This window comes from Salvia hispanica, chromosome 6 (genome assembly GCF_023119035.1).
Source record: "Salvia hispanica cultivar TCC Black 2014 chromosome 6, UniMelb_Shisp_WGS_1.0, whole genome shotgun sequence".
Taxonomy (NCBI): Eukaryota; Viridiplantae; Streptophyta; class Magnoliopsida; order Lamiales; family Lamiaceae; genus Salvia; species Salvia hispanica.
In genome coordinates, this window is record NC_062970.1 from 5,378,924 (window position 1) to 5,397,856 (window position 18,933).

The following is an 18,933-nucleotide window of genomic DNA, read 5'->3' on the forward strand; positions in this document are numbered from 1 at the left end:
TGCCTCGGTGGCTGACCACTCCCTTCATCTGGAGCAGGTATTACATACGCTCTCTATCAACAGTTTTTATGTGAAGCAATCAAAATGTTCCTTTGGTGTTGATAAGATCGATTATTTGGGACATATAATATCCGCGGGTGAGCTGCAAGCTGATCCTTCTAAGTTGGAAGCAATGACATCCTGGCCCACTCCATCCACAGTGAGGCAATTGCGTGGATTTTTGGGTTTGACAGGGTATTACAGACGTTTTGTGAAGAATTATTCCATTATCGCAGCCCCCCTTACTGACTTGCTTAAGAAGGAAGCATTCACTTGGTCTCCGCTGGCCGAGGCCAGTTTTCTTGAGCTGAAATCTGCGATGAGTGCTGCCCCCGTGCTCCACCTCCCAGATTTCGAATTACCATTTGTTATCGAGACGGATGCCTCGGATTTTGGAATTGGGGCTGTCCTCTTGCAGAATGGGCACCCTCTGGCATATTTCAGCAAGAAATTGGGGCCGCGCCGTCGAGTTTCCTCAACATATCACAAGGAACTCTACGCAATTGTGGAGTCGGTACAAAAGTGGCGGCAGTATCTCCTCGGTAGGGAATTTATCATTCGAAGTGACCAACGCAGTTTAAAGGAGTTACTTTCGCAGGTTGTACAGACACCGGATCAGCAGTTCTATATTCGAAAGCTCATGGGTTTTAAATTCTCTATCGAGTATAAGTCCGGAGCGTCCAATAGGGTGGCTGATGCCCTATCTCGCAGGGACCCGGATGATGTCAGGGAGGATGCGAAACTGTTCCTCACCTTTGCTCGCCCGGTTCCCTTGGTTTTGGCCATTATTCGCCGTGAAAATTCGGCGCTGCCAGATCTGGTCGCACTACATGAAGCTGTCGCAAACCGGCGAGCTCCGGCCCATATCTCCGTGGCGGATGGGCTGTTGTATTTCAAGAACAGGCTGTTGTTGAGCCGTGATACAGCTGTTCGAAATGATATTCTGGAAGAATCACATGGTTCCAAATCTGCTGGACACCCGGGTGAAAAACGGACTTTCTCACGTGTTGCTTCTTCTTTTTTCTGGCCAGGTATGCGCGCTGATGTACGTCGTTTTGTTGCTGCCTGCCCTGTTTGTCAGGTGACTAAATATGTGACAGATAGACCATCCGGCTTGATTCAGCCACTCCCTATTCCGGACTCGGTATGGTCTGCAGCGTCAATGGACTTTATTGTGGGTTTGCCCAATTCCCACGGATACACTGCCATTATGGTCGTCGTCGACCGCCTCTCTAAGTATGCTCATTTCGGCCCCTTGCCCACGGGTTTTGATGCTCCTAAAGTTGCCCGCTTATTCGTTAGTACTGTAGTGAAGCTGCACGGTTTCCCTGATAAGCTCCTTACCGACAGGGACCCCATATTTGTTAGTGACTTCTGGAAAGAGCTTTTGACTATGAGCGGAACGAAGCTCCAATTCACTACAGCTTATCATCCACAAACGGATGGCCAGTCGGAGGTGACGAACCGTACTTTGGAGCAGTATTTACGTGCTTTCACGTTTGAGCAGCCGAAGAAATGGTATGATTATCTTCCTTGGGCAGAATTGGCTATGAATTGTAGCGTGAATATTAGCATTGGGATGTCCCCTTTCAAAGCCTTGTACGGACGTGACCCACCTAATTTGTTCGCGTCGCCAGCCTTGCCTGCGGAGAATGCAGCTGTGGTGGAAAGCTTGGGTGAGCGCACGGTTCTGTTGCGCACCTTGAAGTCGAACTTGCTGGCTGCCCAGCGAAAAATGGCGGAATATGCTAATAAACACCGCAAGCATGTTGAGTTTAATGTGGGTGATGATGTCCTGCTGCGCTTGCAGCCGTACCGCCAGGTTTCTGTGGGTAGACCAATGTCTGCTAAATTGGCAAGACGATATTATGGTCCATTCAAGATCGTTGAGCGTATTGGCGCGGTTGCCTACCGCCTACAACTTCCACTTGAGAGTAGGATCCATGATGTCTTTCATGTTTCTCTACTCAAGCCATTTATTCCTCCACTGTCAGATTCGGTACATTCTCAGCTTCCACAGTCTTTCAAGAATCATCGCCCGGTCGATGTTCCGATTCGTGCAACTGATGAGCGTATAGTTCTGGCCCGCGGGCTGCCCCAGCATCAATGGTTAGTGCATTGGTCCGAAAATGCAGACATGCCTTCTTGGGAGTCGAAGGATGATTTGTTACGCCACTTTCCGTCTCTTCGCCTTGAGGACAAGGCTGTGCTTATGGAGGGGGGAGTTGATAGGGGACTCAACGACACTGTAATACAGGACGAGGAGAACATGCTGGATGGGCAGCCCGAACCTCCTGCAACAACCAATGCCGAGGTAGCTACGCAACTCAAAAAGCACACCGCAAAGGCGAAAGAGGTGCAGCCTTTTTAGTAGTCATGAATTTGGTTAGATGATAATTACAAAAGAATATGGAAGTGCATGCCAAAGGACAAAGGTACTAGTCAAAGATACTTGGAAATTCAAAGTAGCTACTCCATTCAGTTTCAGATTATTTTTTACCTAACTATTGCATTTCATGGAGGTCATCATACTATGGCATTTGGCATGACATTTGAAATGACACGAGTTTTAATAAATAAGAGGGACAAAAATGGAAAAAAGTCTCTACTAATCTACTTTATAGGACGGAAGGAGTATTACTTATTTAACATCGTCATAATTCTGGTATATATTATCATTAGGAAAAATTGCGGATAAATGTAATTGCTGTTGGATTTGCAATCATTTGAATTTGGGATGGATTTGTAAAAGAAGTTCCTAAAAGAGTTAAATGGGACACTTTTTATTTGGCCTTTCTGTAATAGGAAAAAACAGTACAAACAATAACATCTTGTGGCTTAGTGGTATCAAGCCATTGTGGGATATAGTTGCCCTGGGATCACCTAGTGTCAACATTCATTTCAGTATTACTTTAACATATTTTTGGTTTTCTTAATTTACATATTTTAGTCGATGGTAGGTTCTGAACTCGAGTCTCAGTTTCGTCGTACAAAGGGCTCCTCTCCATTGAATTATTAACTTTAGAAAGAAAAATAACTATACACGGACGTACATAATAATCTGAAAAAACACCAGTAATATGACGTATTTAAACACGCCAATAAGATTGACATTTTCCCAATTTATAGAAAGCAAAAAAAAATCTCTTCCTTGGAATTTTTTTTCCAAACTCATCCAAAATTTGAATTTTTCCTCATCTTAGAACAGTATTATTATCGAGATTCAGGGCTGGGTAGGTACGATATATCTTGCCGAAATCACAATGCCGTATACTTTACCGTAAATTCGGTATGCGAAAAAAACAATACCTTTACCTTACCAAAAATTTCAGTATACCTTATTTTCAGTATGAAGAATTTTCATACCAATACCGTGATATGCCGTACCGAAATTCGGTATATCGTACTTTTGTTGTATACCTAACTTTCGACATCAATAAAAATAAAATATTCGAGTTTTTATAATGTTATTTATAATTTAAAAAATATATTAAATATATTTTATTCATAATTATGTTTGTATTTCACCATAGATTTTATAATTTAAAATTTAAAAATATATAAAATATTTTTATACATAATTATATTTATATTTCACGTTATATACCTTAATTTATGGTATATACGTACCGAATTTCGGTATGTCAAAATCACGGTATACGAATTTTAAGTAATTTTTTGGTACAATAAAGACGATATTTCGATATTTTTATATTTTTCCCTGGTCCTAGTCAAGAAGACTCACGTGAATAGACAAAATAGAATAAATATCACTTTTGTTTATAATAATGAAATAAAATAGAGAAACTCGACCAAATAAATTCTACCATATCTTTAGGAATCTCACTGATAACATAAACTAAAGACTTTCATATCACAAGAGATTTGATCAAACTACTAATTTAAAGTCTAGAAGCCCACAATAAGACCTTTTGCACGAGTCCATTATAACTTCCTTTTTATAATGGCTACATTAAACACAAAGACATTGTTAGAAAAGAGAGAAATAATATAGAAAATCCCTAGTTGTTGCACTAATAGTAGTGTATATCATAAATTGTTATGAGATTCAGTTGATTCGACAACGTGGATGTCGTGATCATAAAGCTATTAATGTTTCTAGAGAAGCCAGACCTGCCCGTTGGCATCCCTCAAACATTCCATAATCTCAATTAATTAAGAAATTATGTGGTTAAAATATTACTATATGATCTTCATCTTATCCTAATCTACTTTGAAATGACATCTTAAAATAACTAAAATTAAAATATTTTCAAGGGGGTTGCATTGAATCAGATACAGTAATATATATCGCTAATCCATTTGATTCGGCAAGTAAAATTAATTAACTCTCAAGTTTTAGCAAATTTCAAATCAATCATGTATTACAAATAACTGAAAATATCTCATTCATACAACTATATATAAATGACTATGTTATCACTTTTGGATCGCAATAATTTTAAGCACATAAAAGAAATATTGATCCGAACTAGGCTGAAAATAAGAAAAAATAGTTTGCTAGAAATAATGGAAAAGAATTACGCATCATTTTCCATCAAATATAAGGCACGCCTGATGACATTATTTCTTCTCCTTGAAAAAGATGTGATGAATTTTCAATTTTGTAGCACTCATTTTTGCCCTTTGGAATGACGCAAAAAGCTACTACAATTGATTCAATCTCCACTTAGATAAATTTGAAACTAGTATCATGGCACCTGTCTGCTAATGTGACGTACTAAGAACATATATTTAAAGACTTAAACACCCATAATAAGCACAAAAAGAATCTTATTTAATCTAGCACCAAGGTGATAATATCCACACCTGTTGAGATGTCATTGGCTATTCAGTGGTTTTCAAGAATAAATTATTGCCCACCAAACTCGAGATCCATTAGTCCACACAGCTTTCCATAATCTCGTATTCATATATTTCTCTATTATAAAATACTATATAGATAGATAGATATTAATTATGTCATGTTGGACACTCATTATACTAAGGAAAATATATTAAACAAAGTTATAAGACTTGATAGGGAATACTTTTAAAGACTAAAAAAACTATACTCCTATATAACTATAGAGAAGCGATATATATATTACACGACTACACGAGCACTTGCTTGAGCACCTCTTACATTAATTCATAAGCATTTAATACCTTAACAAATATCATTATTAGTTTTATAAAAATTAAAATTAGATTTGTTGTTGTACTTTTAATTTCAAATAAATCAATAAAAAAGACAATCTAACATCTTTAAGTAATACTCTTTATAATAATAATTTTAAAGGTATTATTGAAGTTAAAATTGATTAAACTACTCCATCCAAATTGTCAAGGAAACTATTTCAAATCCAACGTAGAGGCTACGTAGATTCAAAGTTTCAAACGATCTTTACACTATTTTTACGGTCATCAATCCAAATTAAGAGTTACTACTACTACTACTACTATATGAGATATTATTGATAAAATTTATACTATGGCGCATTAGTTAATTTATTGATGCTAGATGGGCCAGTAAGGTTGATCTTTATCTTATGTCAAGATAGGTATCCTAAGTGTTTGATAATGACATTAAGATAGATGATTTGATTAAGTCATACTGCACTATAAAGGCCAATATAAATATGCAGCAAACACAAACACCTTTAGCCAAGGAATTAACTAGACAACATACACACACACACACACACACACATAAGAGAGAGAGAGAGAGAGGCTGATGAGTGATGGAAGAGGAGTGGAGAAAAGGAGCTTGGACTGCTGAAGAAGACAGATTGCTTGTTGAGTACGTGAACTTGCATGGTGACGGCAAATGGAACGCTATCGCTACGCTTGCAGGTTAGGTTATTCATCGATCGATTTTATAAATTCTATCAAACATATTATTCACAAATCATATGGAGTATGTAAGAAGATCATTTTCCATCTCAACATATTATTCATTGATCGATTTTATAAATTCTATCAAACATATTATTCACAAATCATATGGAGTATGTAAGAAGATCATTTTCCATCTCAAAATTACAAATTTCTTATTTTAAAATACCCTCTTTAGAAGGTGTTTTGCTGAGCATCAGCAATTCAGCATAGTATTCCTTAAGTCGGTTTGTAAGTAATTTAGTGTATAAGTTTTGTAACAGTTAAGTTCATGAGCTCCAACTATTATTTTACATATACTAATCTTCATTTTATAAAAATTAATCTAGTATGCATGGTTGTTTTCAATATACAATCTTTCCAATTTCCTCTCTTTAATTAGTGTTATTTCCTTCTAACTATATAGCTTGCAGTTTTATTTAATTTAGAAAAAAAATTAAGTGAATATCTATCATCAATCAATAAAAATCATTTATTATCTAAATTTTCTCACTATTTGGAGAACAGGATTAAAAAGAAATGGGAAGAGTTGCAGATTAAGATGGGTGAATTACTTGCGGCCCGATCTCAAGAGGGGTCGAATAACCCCTTATGAAGAGAGCGTCATCCTTGAACTACATGCTAGATGGGGTAACAGGTAATATTCCCTTCGCCCCTTGTTACCTGTTTTACTTTTCAATTTTGAGACATCTCATATCTAAATATTTAATTTTATTTTTACTAATTTTTAAAAATTAATTTCACACTTTATTAACCCATTTCACACATATTTTATTTAAATTTAATACTCTATGTATAAAAGTATCATTCTATTAAAATTTTCATCTACTTTTCTCTTTATATTTTTCAAATTTTTTGTTAGAGTTAAAGTCGACAAGAAATATTATTTTTTGTTTTATTTGACAATGTAATGTGAAAAGGCATTATTCTTCTTACATGCACCCATTTACTATTTATATTTCATCATCAATCACTCAATAATTTCTCTCTTTCCTAGTAAGTTTGATGCAGCATGTCTTACTTAGACTAGACCAATTGTTTAAATATTATTCCTAATTTATCCAAAAAAATATTACAAATGTCTTATTTAAGGTCCATAAAGGGTATATATACCTTTTTCCTTTTAACATAATTTCATATTCCGCTTTATATCTTAGCGCACTAACACACCTCTTAATTTTACATACAAAAAAACCACGTCTTCTCTAAATAGTGATATTCTTAATAAACGCTTTAATCGCTAAAAAATATACATCCAACTACTATTTGGCTATTTGCATAAAACGTATACTAATCAACATTGTATACTTTCGTGGAAGGTTGAAGTACATTTTAATCTAAAAACATAAAACTACTCATTAATTTTTACATAGAAATTAATTTGATTAGAGATGCATATATGTACATACCACTTACACCTACAAATTTCAAAATTATGAATACAGGTGGTCAACAATTGCTAGAAGTTTACCCGGAAGGACTGATAATGAAATCAAGAACTACTGGAGAACACACTTCAAGAAAAAAGGCAAACTCCCGTCCCGAAATTCTGAAAAGTTGCGGGCTCGCCTTCTTAAAAGACAACAATTTCAACAAGAACAACGGCGTCAACAAGAAGAAACAGACATGAAACATATTATGCCGTTGTTTTATGAAAACGTCAATAATCTATCAACCTTTGATGAATCGGGCCATGAACTTGTAAAAACGAACCCACTAGCTGAGCAAGAAGTCCTGCCTCATGAGACCCCAAACGATTTGAGCATATGGGATGGCTTGTGGAGCATGGCTGATCTTCACGGATATAGTAGCACAAATAGAGCTATTTATCAGCACACTTTGCCGTCACATTTAGTTTTGAGCTCTTTTGGTACAAGTTTTCATGTTTGAAATAAAAAAATCAATGAAAATCAAAGAAGGTTTTCGACTTAATTATGAAATATTGTATGGTTGTTTTTGGTCAATTTTGCGATTCTTGATGTGTAACAATTTCGATTAACTGTTGAGAAATTTATTATTTTATTGGTCTAACAGACATCATAATCCTGATGGTGAAGTCACTAGCCATATTGAAAGAGTAACAGGCTCTTTCATTTTACATCCTTTAGCAAATCAATTGAGTTAAAAAAAATGTTAACGCACTTAACTTAAATTTTACTTGAAGTGATATATGTATCACTCATTAGGCGTGCATATTCTCCACATTCAAGCTATAGTTAATTTGCAAAAGAAATGGTTGTTTAGTTACATCATGTATTTGAGATTTATTATTATTTAAATGCATTTAAATATTGACTTTATTCCAATAAAGTGCATATAAAATAATAAAACGGATAAGTTTAAAGCATTGTTAGTCCTTTCACACTCTTATAAATTTTCACTATGTTGAAAGTAAGGGTACCTTACAAAGAACAGGGTATAGTACTATAGTTGGCGGATTATTGATTCTGAGGTAGCTAATACCATGCCATTTGGACTTCTAGTTCACTTAATTAGTCTCTAAACCTCGACAATCCAATGTTCATGGATTAGCCATTGTTCATAGAGAAGGTTTTGTTACAACTACCTCTTTATTAAGAGTCAATAACTACTTATATGTTCTCTCACTGTCCCACAAATTACTCTCTATCAGCCATCTTACGAAACAGTTGAAATATACGATTGTACCTTAAAACTTTGTTTCCCTAATTTAGTGCAATATCAACCTATTCATAATGCATTTGAAATGTGTTTTTTAGAAAAAAGTTACAGACAGACGTTTAAACCCAATGACATTACGACAAATTCTATATTTTACGTAGTCTAATGTTTGAGGCCTGCACCCATTCTTGGTGGCCAAAATTTCAAGTAGTTTGTCATAATTTTTTGTTGATAATATTACTCACATGATTTGTTTATGATATGTATAGAGATTATTATTTGCTATGCATACCTTAATTTACATTACCTTAAATAATCTATTCCACATTAATTTTTCCTTTCATCATCTTTTTGCTTCTTTGTGCTGCTCATATATTGTGAAACAGTTCAATAAGTAGAATTGCAGACATAACGTTAGTTGGTTGGCAACTCGACATAGTTTTGGTAGAAAAAAAAAGAACACTTTAATTTGATGAGAAGAATACCACAAAATGCATGTTATTGGAAAATACAAAGTTGAAGAAACAAAGAAACAAAATCACACAAAACAATAGTTTTCAACTTTCAAGCATGTAGGGGTGTGTGTAATTGAAGCTTTTAGGCATTAGGATTGGCAAGGAGGTAAGCTTCAATGGCCTTGAACATAGCCATGGCCTTCTCTTTTCCTTCCTTGATCTTCTCCTCACTAATCTCAGCATCACCCTTTGTGTTGTAGATGCTTCTGTTCTTACAAATGCTCCCTCCATCTTCGGTTGGGACGATCTTGACATGATAAGTAACGGATTCAATAACTCCTCCAAGAACATCGCCCTCGATTATGCTGTAACTGTGGGTCAAGTTCTCCTTGTCGATAGCATCCACACGGTGCTTGACACTCTTGTACTGACTCCCTTCGCCAAAATGGATAAGCTTGATGGTCCCAACGCCACCGTCCCCTTCCAAGATCTCGACGCTCTTGATTGCCTGAGGCATGATCTTGGGGACGAGGGTGTCAACATCGAGCACCACGGCCTTAAAAATCTTTGCGGCCGAGATGGAGGAAGGGATCTCAATATCGTAAGTGATAGCACCCATGATTAGTTGAAGTAAAAATGAGAAAACGGAGTTATAAGTAGGAGGATATGTGTAATGGTTGTAAATGTGGCTAAGTGAGATGGGAAAATGAGAGAATATGAGCTCCCTATTTATAGCATAGAATCGAATGTTCTGTTTCTTAATTGTGTGACCTTGTGTGTGTAACCAAGTAGTTGAATAAAAAAGTCTACTCTTTCTTTTTGGTCGAGAGTGTGAAACTAGTGCGCATGGCATTCCTATATTGACGAGTCATCGCATAGTTGCCAGTGAATTTCATATTTGTTTCTTTAATTTCAATTTTGTGGTGCGATCAATTGTGATGTTACAATTTATTATTGTTTGGTACAGATTCCATACGTTATAAATTAATTATACATCTTGGCTACATTGTGTATGCTAAGAACGTTAACCATTTTATATACATTCAAATGGGAAGGGCATGACTTCACATTAAGAATCCATTCCTACATATGCATCATCTAAAAAGTCCTATTACTTTATTCTAATAGTTCATCCAATTGCATCTTACTTATTACTCCATTCGTCCACGATTACATGTCATTCTTTTTGGCGATTCAACTACTTTCAAGCTTACGTAAGATTTGTAAAATTCGTAGGAACAATATTATCCTTACACACTGAGACGCAATTTTATAAAATAATAAAATTACATCTATATCAATTAGCACTGCACAAAGATACGAAGAATAAAATTCTATCAATTAGCAAATAAGTCTCATTAATTTATGAGACAGTTTATTAATAGTACTTCCTCTGTTCACAAAAAATAGTCTCATTTATGGACGACACGAGTTTTAATTATAGTTTTGGTAAAGTAAAAAAGAAGGAGAAAAAATAGGTAAAGTAAGAGAGATGTGGAAAAAAAAATATGTGAAGTATGGAGAGAGAAGAAAAAGTGAGTAAAGTATGAGAGAAGGAGTTTCCATTTATAGAAATGAGACTATTTTTTTTGGACATCCCAAAATGGTAAAATGAGACTATTTTTCATGGACTGAGGGAAGTAGCTATTTAAATTATAAAGTTTGGTCAAATTCTAGTTCGTCCCATAAAGTTTAAAATTGGAATATTGTGAACTACAATATCAATTTTTTCTCAATTTCCCTATCTATATACAAAATGATATCTTTAAATTATATTTAAAATTATGAGTTTCATTAAATGAGAATTTTTTCGTTTATTTTCTTTTAATTTCTTGTTTTCTTTTTCTATTTTAATGGAAAATGCCATTTTAAATATCATACAATTTGTATATAAAAGGGAAAATAAAATCATAAAAGAAACTTTATGATTTAATATACTCCCTCTGTCTCTAATAATTTGTTACCATTTGACTCGGCATGGGTGAAAACTTCTTCGAAACGCGTTTTTAAAAAGATAAATTAGAATCGCAAACTGGTGAAGTAGAATGACTGGACCAAATTGATTAGGCAGACTCTGTAGACCTATCCAGGGGCGGAGCCATGCTGGGGCCAGGGGCCCCTGAGCCTCTCAACCATTTTAACTTTTCGTATATATAATATCTGTATACAACCATATTCAAATATTTATCTAGCTCAGCTGGTTTCTAGATTCCCCTTTTATGTGTGCCCGAGTTCAAAACTCTCCATGCATAGAATTGCTATTGCTTTTTTACCTTTTTATATATCTCTTTTTATGTTTAATTCCCTTTTATGTTATACTATTATATTTATTCTCTTTCATTTCAAAATTTAAAAGCATACATATATAACAAAAAAAAAATTGTTTAATCTCATAAATACAATAACATATACTAATACTATCATTTACTTTTTTTTTCATTCTGAAATCTTAGCTACACGTATCCATGAATAAAAAATACTCCCTCCGTCCCATTTTTGGAGTTCCGGTTTACTACTTTTGGGTGTCTCACTTTAGGAGTTCCGGTTAGAATATTCCATAGTTGGTAATAGGCCCCACATTCCACTCATCTTTTGCCACTCACATTGTATTATAAAACTAATATATAAAAGTAGCATTCAACTATTTTTTTCCCCCAACTTTCCTATATATTTATTAAAATCGGTGTCGAACTCAACCGGGACTCCTAAAGTGGGACGAAGGGAGTATTTTTTATCCCGTAACTATGTAAATAAAAGTATATTACTAGCATCGTTAATTTTTATCTATAGGTTTTGTTGATTTTCTCACAACTTGTAATTTTATATAATGAATTTACACACTCTAATATTTATTATCTTTACAATTTAAGAAAATAATTAATTCACATTGACTTTGTCTCCACATGTGTTAAGAGTTTCCATTTTTATGTTCTAATTATTTTCACCAAGTGTTTATAGTTTTTGTCCATGTTTTAATTATTTTCAGTATTCATATGTTCCTGTTAACGATCTCTTTCGTTGCTTATGTAGCTTTGCTACGTCGACTTCTGACAATATTGATATTGACATTAAATAAACTGAACAATTATTTATCAGAAATTTAGGCCCCATTCATAAAATCTTAGCTCCTCCACTGCCTAGAATTGATAATCGTAGAATTTGACGAGATAATAAATAGAATATCGAATAAACCATTGTAATATAAAAATAGAGAGTGCACTTTCTAATCGAATCTAGTGATAGGCAACTATAAATAACAAAAGAAGGCCCAACTAAAGTAATGAGACGGAAGATTTATAGGCAAGTATGCATAACTAATAAAAGAAGACCCGGGCCCAAATAATAGTATTCCCTCCGTCCCATAAAAGATATCATACTTATAGTACGATACAAAATTTTAGGAGGTTTTATTTTATGTGTTAAATGGAGAAAGAAAATATAATTTTTATATTCATGTGAGAGAATTTTTTTCAAAAAGAAAAATGTGACATCTTTTGTAGAACAAACTAAAAAGGAAAGTGTGACATCTTTTGTGGGACGGAAGGACTAGTTTGTTCATAAAATTTCATCCCTAGATGAGTTATCACCCCTACCAAACATGCTAAAGAAAAGGCCACAGAGTTCTTCATTTTGCAGTTGCATAATTGCATTCTGCAAGTAGGATGGACAGAAGCTTTGTGTTAGGGTGCGGATGTCGGAGGGTCAAGGGTCGGCCTACTCCGCCCGGCCCCACCTACCTTAGCCAGCCAACTGATTATGTACTAGTGTATTTATTGGGTACTTGTCCGTCATTTATTATCTCATTTTGACTCACTACGAATATTAAGAATTTTTTACCTTGTGAAGAAAAATAAGAAAAGAAATTAGTGAAACGTGGACTCTACTTTTATAATTGGTTTTATAATATAATATAAGTGTAACATTTAGCTGAATGGCGTGCTCCATTTATTAATAGTATGAAAAAAGTAAATGAGATTTTTTATCGCAAATATTTCATAATGACAAAATAAGACATTTTTCCGTAGACATTGAAAATGTTAAGTAAATTAAATTCTTGTGGCATGCTGAGGTGACTGCACACCAATAAAACAACTATTTATTTTATATATTTAACATGTTCTCATACATGTATTTTCGAAGTATGTAGATTATAGCAATACAGTTAAAAGTAACAAGTTTATATTGGCATATAAAATGACATCCTCTAGTAAGTTGTAATTTGTGGAAAAATTTGGACCCCTTATTTAGGAGTCGTGGGCTCGTCACTTATTACAAACTCCTCCTCACTAAACTACAACTGGTTTAGTTTGTAATTACCTACATATTGTGTTCCACTTGTCACGCAAATTCCGGCTTAGGTTTTATGGTTCGAAAAATATTGACTATATAGAATTTGAATTTAATAGTATTACCGATTAAATATATATATTCACAGAGTAATGTGATAGTGAAAATGACATAATTGTAACAACGGTGTACTATGATCCACCTGGTGAATTTTAGTTGAATGGTCCCAACTTCCAAATCCCATTTGATTCTGTTCCCCAAAATATGGCTGCACGGAACCTTCTAGAGAAAGATGATCTAACAGTCTTCACTTTTAGCATAACCAATTAACCACATTAAAAGAGCCTTTGCGCTAGCAATTCAAATTTTAATCCACATAGTTTTATGTTTTTGCTGTAATTTGATTATTTTAACCTACTTTTATAATCTACGCGACTTAGGAAATTAATGAATTTTGTCGATTAACAAATTTTGTTAATTAATGAATCGAATATGTAGTTCATTTGATATTGCTATTCAGTATTCAAATGGATGATGTGAAAAATAGTCAATAATTCTGAACTTTGATTTGACACAACTTACATCATTACAATAATTCTGATTAATGTTTTTCCATGACTATATCATGTTATTACTAAGTAAGAGTAAAGTATATGTAAATTCTTAAACTTTCGTTAATTCAAGTTTTGCATATCAATTTTAAAATATGTTCGTAAATTATTGAACTATTGATTTGTTCTGATTTTACATTCAATCGAGATTCTAGTACTGACATAATTTGATATAGTAACTTGCATACATGTTACTATGGGATATCAACCAAACGGCGTCATGTTTTAGACAATGAAACAAGTCAACAACATCATACTATTTTTCTAAATTAAATTTTTTTTCTTGAATTAGGATTGATAATAAGCCATATTAGAGTTAAAATCTTTATTAATTAAAAATCAGAATAAATTAATTGCTTAGTAATTTATAGGCTAATTTTAAATTTGACATACTATAAAATTAGAATTTGACAAAAATTTAGTATAATTTATAGCAAAAAAACCTATAAAATGATGAAAAATCAAATTCAAAACAAAATTATCTAAGAAACCCCGACTCACTTTCAGTATACTGATAGTGCCAATTTTCACTTTTCAGCCACAACCCTATCTACATGTGTTTGGTTTTTGAAAAATACTCCAATCTTTTCGTTTTCATTTATAACTTCCCATTGCAAATAAAATCTGTTCATTAATTGAAGATGCCATCATCACTTTCAGTATCCAAACATAATGTCGAACATTAGTTATCCGTCTTATTCACACACATCACACTCATTAAAATTTTAGACATACAAATAACATCTTTAAAAACATATCACTGAAATGTTGTCTTTGCATGATATTTTTAGCTTCAAATAACCTTTATTACATCATTACAGTCCCACCAATTAAAATTTGGAACCACAACCATATATTATTCCCTTTGCCACATGCATTTTTACAGCTTTAATTGCTAGTAAATATATGTGCACCAGAAATTCAATCTTCAATAACAAAATTGGAAGCCTACCAAAACTGCAAATGCTGATAAATTACTATTTTAAGATCTTCAACTATAATCATCTGAAATTTGTTATTACTACTATATCTTTCAACAACTTGAAGCAAGAGCATATAATTCGCATCAACTTCTACCTTTATGCATATTGCAGCTGTATTACCAAATACTACAACAAAAAAGCTAATTCTAGCAAGTAGCAACCAAGACAAGATTTAGTACTACTTCAAATCGAACCAAATCTCATTATTATTGACATATGCAACTAAACATGCTACCAAGTTACAATACTACAATGCCTTTTTCCCGAATATTTGAACAACGACCCTCGAGCAGCGAGGGGGTTCACGTGTTGCCATGGTAGGTGGATTTCGCATGCAGAAGATTCTCCTCACCTTGCAGCATTTTGAATCATAGCTACATGACAAAGTTGGCACGTCGAGGGTGGGGTTGTGAAGCAGAAGCCAAACCAACCATGTGGAGAATTCTAGAAGTGGTCCATGCAAATTTGGAGTTGCCATTTTAAGCATCCATACATCTCAAGCTTTGATGGCTTCTAGCCCTTGTGGTGAAACCATGCTGCCTCAGTTAGTTACTCTCCCCACCAACCGACTGTTGCGTGCCAGCGCCTTTAGTTGCAATAAACGCGAGAATCAATTAAGTGATCTCGCCCTTATTGCATACCAAGACACCATTCACAGACCTAATTCTGTAAATTCCATTGCTTTTACTAAGTCGAAAATACGTGAGATTAGATTTTCACCTTTGTAGGTCAGATTCTCTTTCACGGCGATAGGAGTACATAGGATCGTACGAGACTCTTCCCACTCTCCTAGTTCTTCGGGTTTTTTTACTTCTACCTTTCTTGACATTCTTCTCGGTAGGATCTTGTGATGTAGTTACACATCCAATCCACCGGAGTGGAAGTAAAGCCGCCAGAAACTGCACCATGATTCCTAAAGGGAGGTTGGAGTAATCACCGGATGTTATACCAAGAAACGAGGCTAGACCAACGCCTAAGAACCCGCTGAATATGGACGACAGACACAGAGCAGAAGCCACGAAAGACAACAAAGAACCTTCACATCCTGATGGAGCTAAACTTGCAAACAGCATATAGAATGGCAATAGCTTAAACTGTGCAATAACCTCTGCAAGACCCGAGAAACACAGAGCAAATACCTCATTCGAGATCCCAAGTTGGATGTTTATCTGCTTGACTAGCACCATATCAAGTAGCAGAGAAAACGCATATGAGATCTGCATAATGCTGGCCAACTTCCTCATAGGAATATTCTTACCGAATCGATCATAGAGAATAGTAAACGAAAGAAGCATCAATTGACCAGTTACTTTTGACATTCCAATAACTGAGGAGTCAAGATTCAGACATTGAGTCTGGTAGCAAAATATCGAGCCTGACAGAGCTGGGATTAGCAAGATTGAAGAAACAATCCAAATCAGAGAGTGTGATACACTCTCATCCTTGATTGCTACCATAAGATCAGAGTACTGTCTCTTGATGATCTGTGGGATTGATTCCCTCACAGGATTGTAGTTTGATGGTTGAGGTAAACCGAATGATTCCTCTCTTGCTTTCAAACATACAGTGAGTTGGAGCACAAGAATAGCAGCAAAAGCTAGAAACATTGATTTAGTCTGCAGTGCTTTCACCAAGAAAATGCCTCCGAGTAAATTTCCCAAAACCCCACCTACAGCTGAGGCCATGACTGCATAAGATTGGAGCCCCGATACTTTGTTGTATTGGCCATACTCCGCAATGAGTGCATCTTTTGCAACCTCTGCAATCGAAGCTCCAAAATTAGTCACAAGCACGCATGCCATGAGGGGTATAAAAGCTTTACTAGCTGCTGGGATTAATGCCAACGAGCCCCAAGATAGCGCCTGCAATACCACTGAAGAGATATATAGAAAATCAGTTTCATTCATGGCTGGTCAGTTCGTAGATACAATATAGTAAACCTGCTTCAGGTCATAAATCAAAATCAAATGCTTATAGGAACCACTCCACTGAGAAACACATATTAACAACACGATTACGCATAGGACCTATGTTTGGGTCATGTCGTATATTTTGGGATGAGCATTAAACACACGATTTATTTCATGAAACATTATAAAAAGGCCTTGTAAAACTCCAGATCCTAATTGTGGCCTTTGTTTCAACCACAGTGAGAATAAGATAAACAATGCAAATTATGGAGAGATGAATTATAAAGCAGCAATTTTGCTTGCTCCATACTGCAGAGGTCAGATTGGAACAGACAATATCTTTAAATAACAGCAAAGTAAAAATTTAAGAACTTAGCACACTGAAACTCCCATTTAGGTGGTCCTTAAAAAAAGAAACTCGGACACGCACACATACTCACAAAGAAAGAAACAGGCTAAGAGATAAGCCCATATCAACTGAATAATGAAGCTGCAATAAAGCCAAAAACATTCACAAGAAACCAAATCCCATTGACATAGTAACACAGTAAACTCATAAGGCTAACTAAACACAGAACAAGAACAACTACTTAAGCAAGTAAACTAATAAATCAGAATTGCACGCATCAACTAATAAACAATCTAGATTTGGAGTTTTACCTCCAATGGAAACGTAAGGAATCCTATGAGCACCACCAATGTAGAGAGCATCAGACAAGATCCCATAAAAGGGCTTCGCCACCATAGGCAGATTGCCCATGTTCTGCACAATCTGCAATGTCGAGGGATTCATATTGAGATTATGGGCCATGTGAAAGTTGAGCGCCAGCCACGGGAATCCCCTGAAACCATTCACATAGTAACCAAGCGCGCACAGGATCATCATCTCCTGATGCAGAAACCCCTTCTTCCCATCCAAGATCAGTTTTTTCTCGGATTGTTTGCTGATAAGAGAGATTTGCTCATCTGGGGTGATGATGATTGGCTTCAGAGCTCTTCGCCTGCTGTATTCCTTCATGGTGCTCTTGGGGCTCTGCTGCTGAGAACAGAGGATTCTTGATGTTGGAGAGAATAAAGCTTGGTTTTTTATATGTGATTTGGTGCCCAGCTTCGGTGGGAGCAATGGAATTCTACTGCAAATCAACATGATTGAATGAATCACTTCAGAAAATCTCCGAAATTTGGTGAGATTCTCTGAAGGTTTTGTTCAAGTAAGGAAATGAATGTTCATGGCGATGGAATTTATATGGTGGTAACAAGGAAGAGATTTGAGTTGAGGAGGAATCCAGAAGAGTATAGGAAGAGCAAAAATGGAATTAATTGATTTAATTATGAATTAGGTTGGGGGTTAGTTGTGATTCCCGAAGAGAGGGAGAGTGTGAAGAAGAGGTTTCCAGCTGATGATGATGTTTTCGTTGTGATATAAATTAAAGTTCAATTTGGATTTTGTGATATGGAGATTTTAAGGGACCAAAAGCAAGCATATGGTGACGCATGGCAATTTGAATGCATCAACGACCACTAAGTTAAACTGAGTGAGAGTGTGAGATCAATCAAATAAGTTAATTAAATTTATATTTATTTATTAAAAATAGTAAATTGAAATGAGATCTCTATGAAAGTGAAAATGGAAATATGTGACATGCAATGATCATAAATTATTTATTTTAAATTGACAAAACACATTCTTAACTCCTCATATTCTTATCACAATTTTTGTTAGTTCCTTGCATAATTTCCATAAGATCCTTATACACTTTTTTTTTGTTATAGGAGGTCTTTATATTTTTTTCATATAGTAACTTTTATTATATTCTTGTACAGCTTATATGATTTTTTTGTCACGATTTTGGATGCATATGCAAAAAAGAAAAAACTTAAAAAGAATATATAAACAGTCTGGTCTTCAACAATTTGTTTTCATTGAGAAATATTACATTCGGTCATAAAAAATAGTCTCAATTTTCAATTTCGAAGTGTCTACAAAAAATAGTTTCAAAAAAATGAAAAGTTTCTCTCAAATTACCATTCTATCCATTTTTTTTCCATTCTCTCTCGTACTTACCTACTTTAGGCCAACAACGAAAAACATGCCTTGGAGCTCGTGACA

General features: G+C 34.8%; 3 protein-coding genes across 4 annotated transcripts; 1 reads left to right on the plus strand and 2 right to left on the minus strand.

The window, feature by feature from the left end:
* The first annotated feature begins 5,735 nt into the window (after positions 1-5,735).
* Positions 5,736-7,925, plus strand: LOC125196784 (MYB-like transcription factor EOBII). Its single transcript, XM_048095408.1, has 3 exons — positions 5,736-5,895; positions 6,445-6,574; positions 7,383-7,925. The coding sequence occupies exons 1-3, from the start codon at positions 5,784-5,786 to the stop codon at positions 7,825-7,827; spliced, it is 687 nt and encodes a 228-aa protein (XP_047951365.1). The 5' UTR covers positions 5,736-5,783; the 3' UTR covers positions 7,828-7,925.
* A 1,120-nt stretch (positions 7,926-9,045) lies between these two features.
* Positions 9,046-9,716, minus strand: LOC125193239 (major allergen Pru ar 1-like). Its single transcript, XM_048091001.1, has one exon. It carries the CDS (start codon positions 9,649-9,651, stop codon positions 9,175-9,177), a length of 477 nt encoding a protein of 158 aa, XP_047946958.1. The 5' UTR covers positions 9,652-9,716; the 3' UTR covers positions 9,046-9,174.
* Positions 9,717-14,990: 5,274 nt separating this feature from the next.
* On the minus strand, positions 14,991-18,221 carry LOC125193234 (probable folate-biopterin transporter 9, chloroplastic). 2 transcript variants are annotated; one of them, XM_048090996.1, is made up of 2 exons: positions 17,484-18,221; positions 14,991-16,786 (listed from the first exon to the last, which is right to left on the minus strand). In XM_048090996.1, the coding sequence occupies exons 1-2, from the start codon at positions 17,968-17,970 to the stop codon at positions 15,630-15,632; spliced, it is 1,644 nt and encodes a 547-aa protein (XP_047946953.1). In that variant the 5' UTR covers positions 17,971-18,221; the 3' UTR covers positions 14,991-15,629. The 2 variants fall into 2 exon arrangements, with proteins under 2 accessions (XP_047946953.1, XP_047946954.1); XM_048090997.1 differs by having other exon boundaries at positions 14,991-16,775; positions 17,484-17,534.
* Positions 18,222-18,933: the final 712 nt, after the last annotated feature.

Bases quoted from the DNA above. Each gene is read 5' to 3' on its own strand.
- LOC125193239 (XM_048091001.1), bottom strand. From the start codon at position 9,651: ATGGGTGCTATCACTTACGATATTGAGATCCCTTCCTCCATCTCGGCC.
- LOC125193234 (XM_048090996.1), bottom strand. From the start codon at position 17,970: ATGTTGATTTGCAGTAGAATTCCATTGCTCCCACCGAAGCTGGGCACC. The intron at 16,787-17,483 runs GTAAAACTCCAA...ATATCTCTTCAG, and splicing joins TCCTTACGTTTCCATTGGAG to TGGTATTGCAGGCGCTATCT.
- LOC125196784 (XM_048095408.1), top strand. From the start codon at position 5,784: ATGGAAGAGGAGTGGAGAAAAGGAGCTTGGACTGCTGAAGAAGACAGA. The intron at 5,896-6,444 runs GTTAGGTTATTC...TTTGGAGAACAG, and splicing joins CGCTATCGCTACGCTTGCAG to GATTAAAAAGAAATGGGAAG. The intron at 6,575-7,382 runs GTAATATTCCCT...TTATGAATACAG, and splicing joins CATGCTAGATGGGGTAACAG to GTGGTCAACAATTGCTAGAA.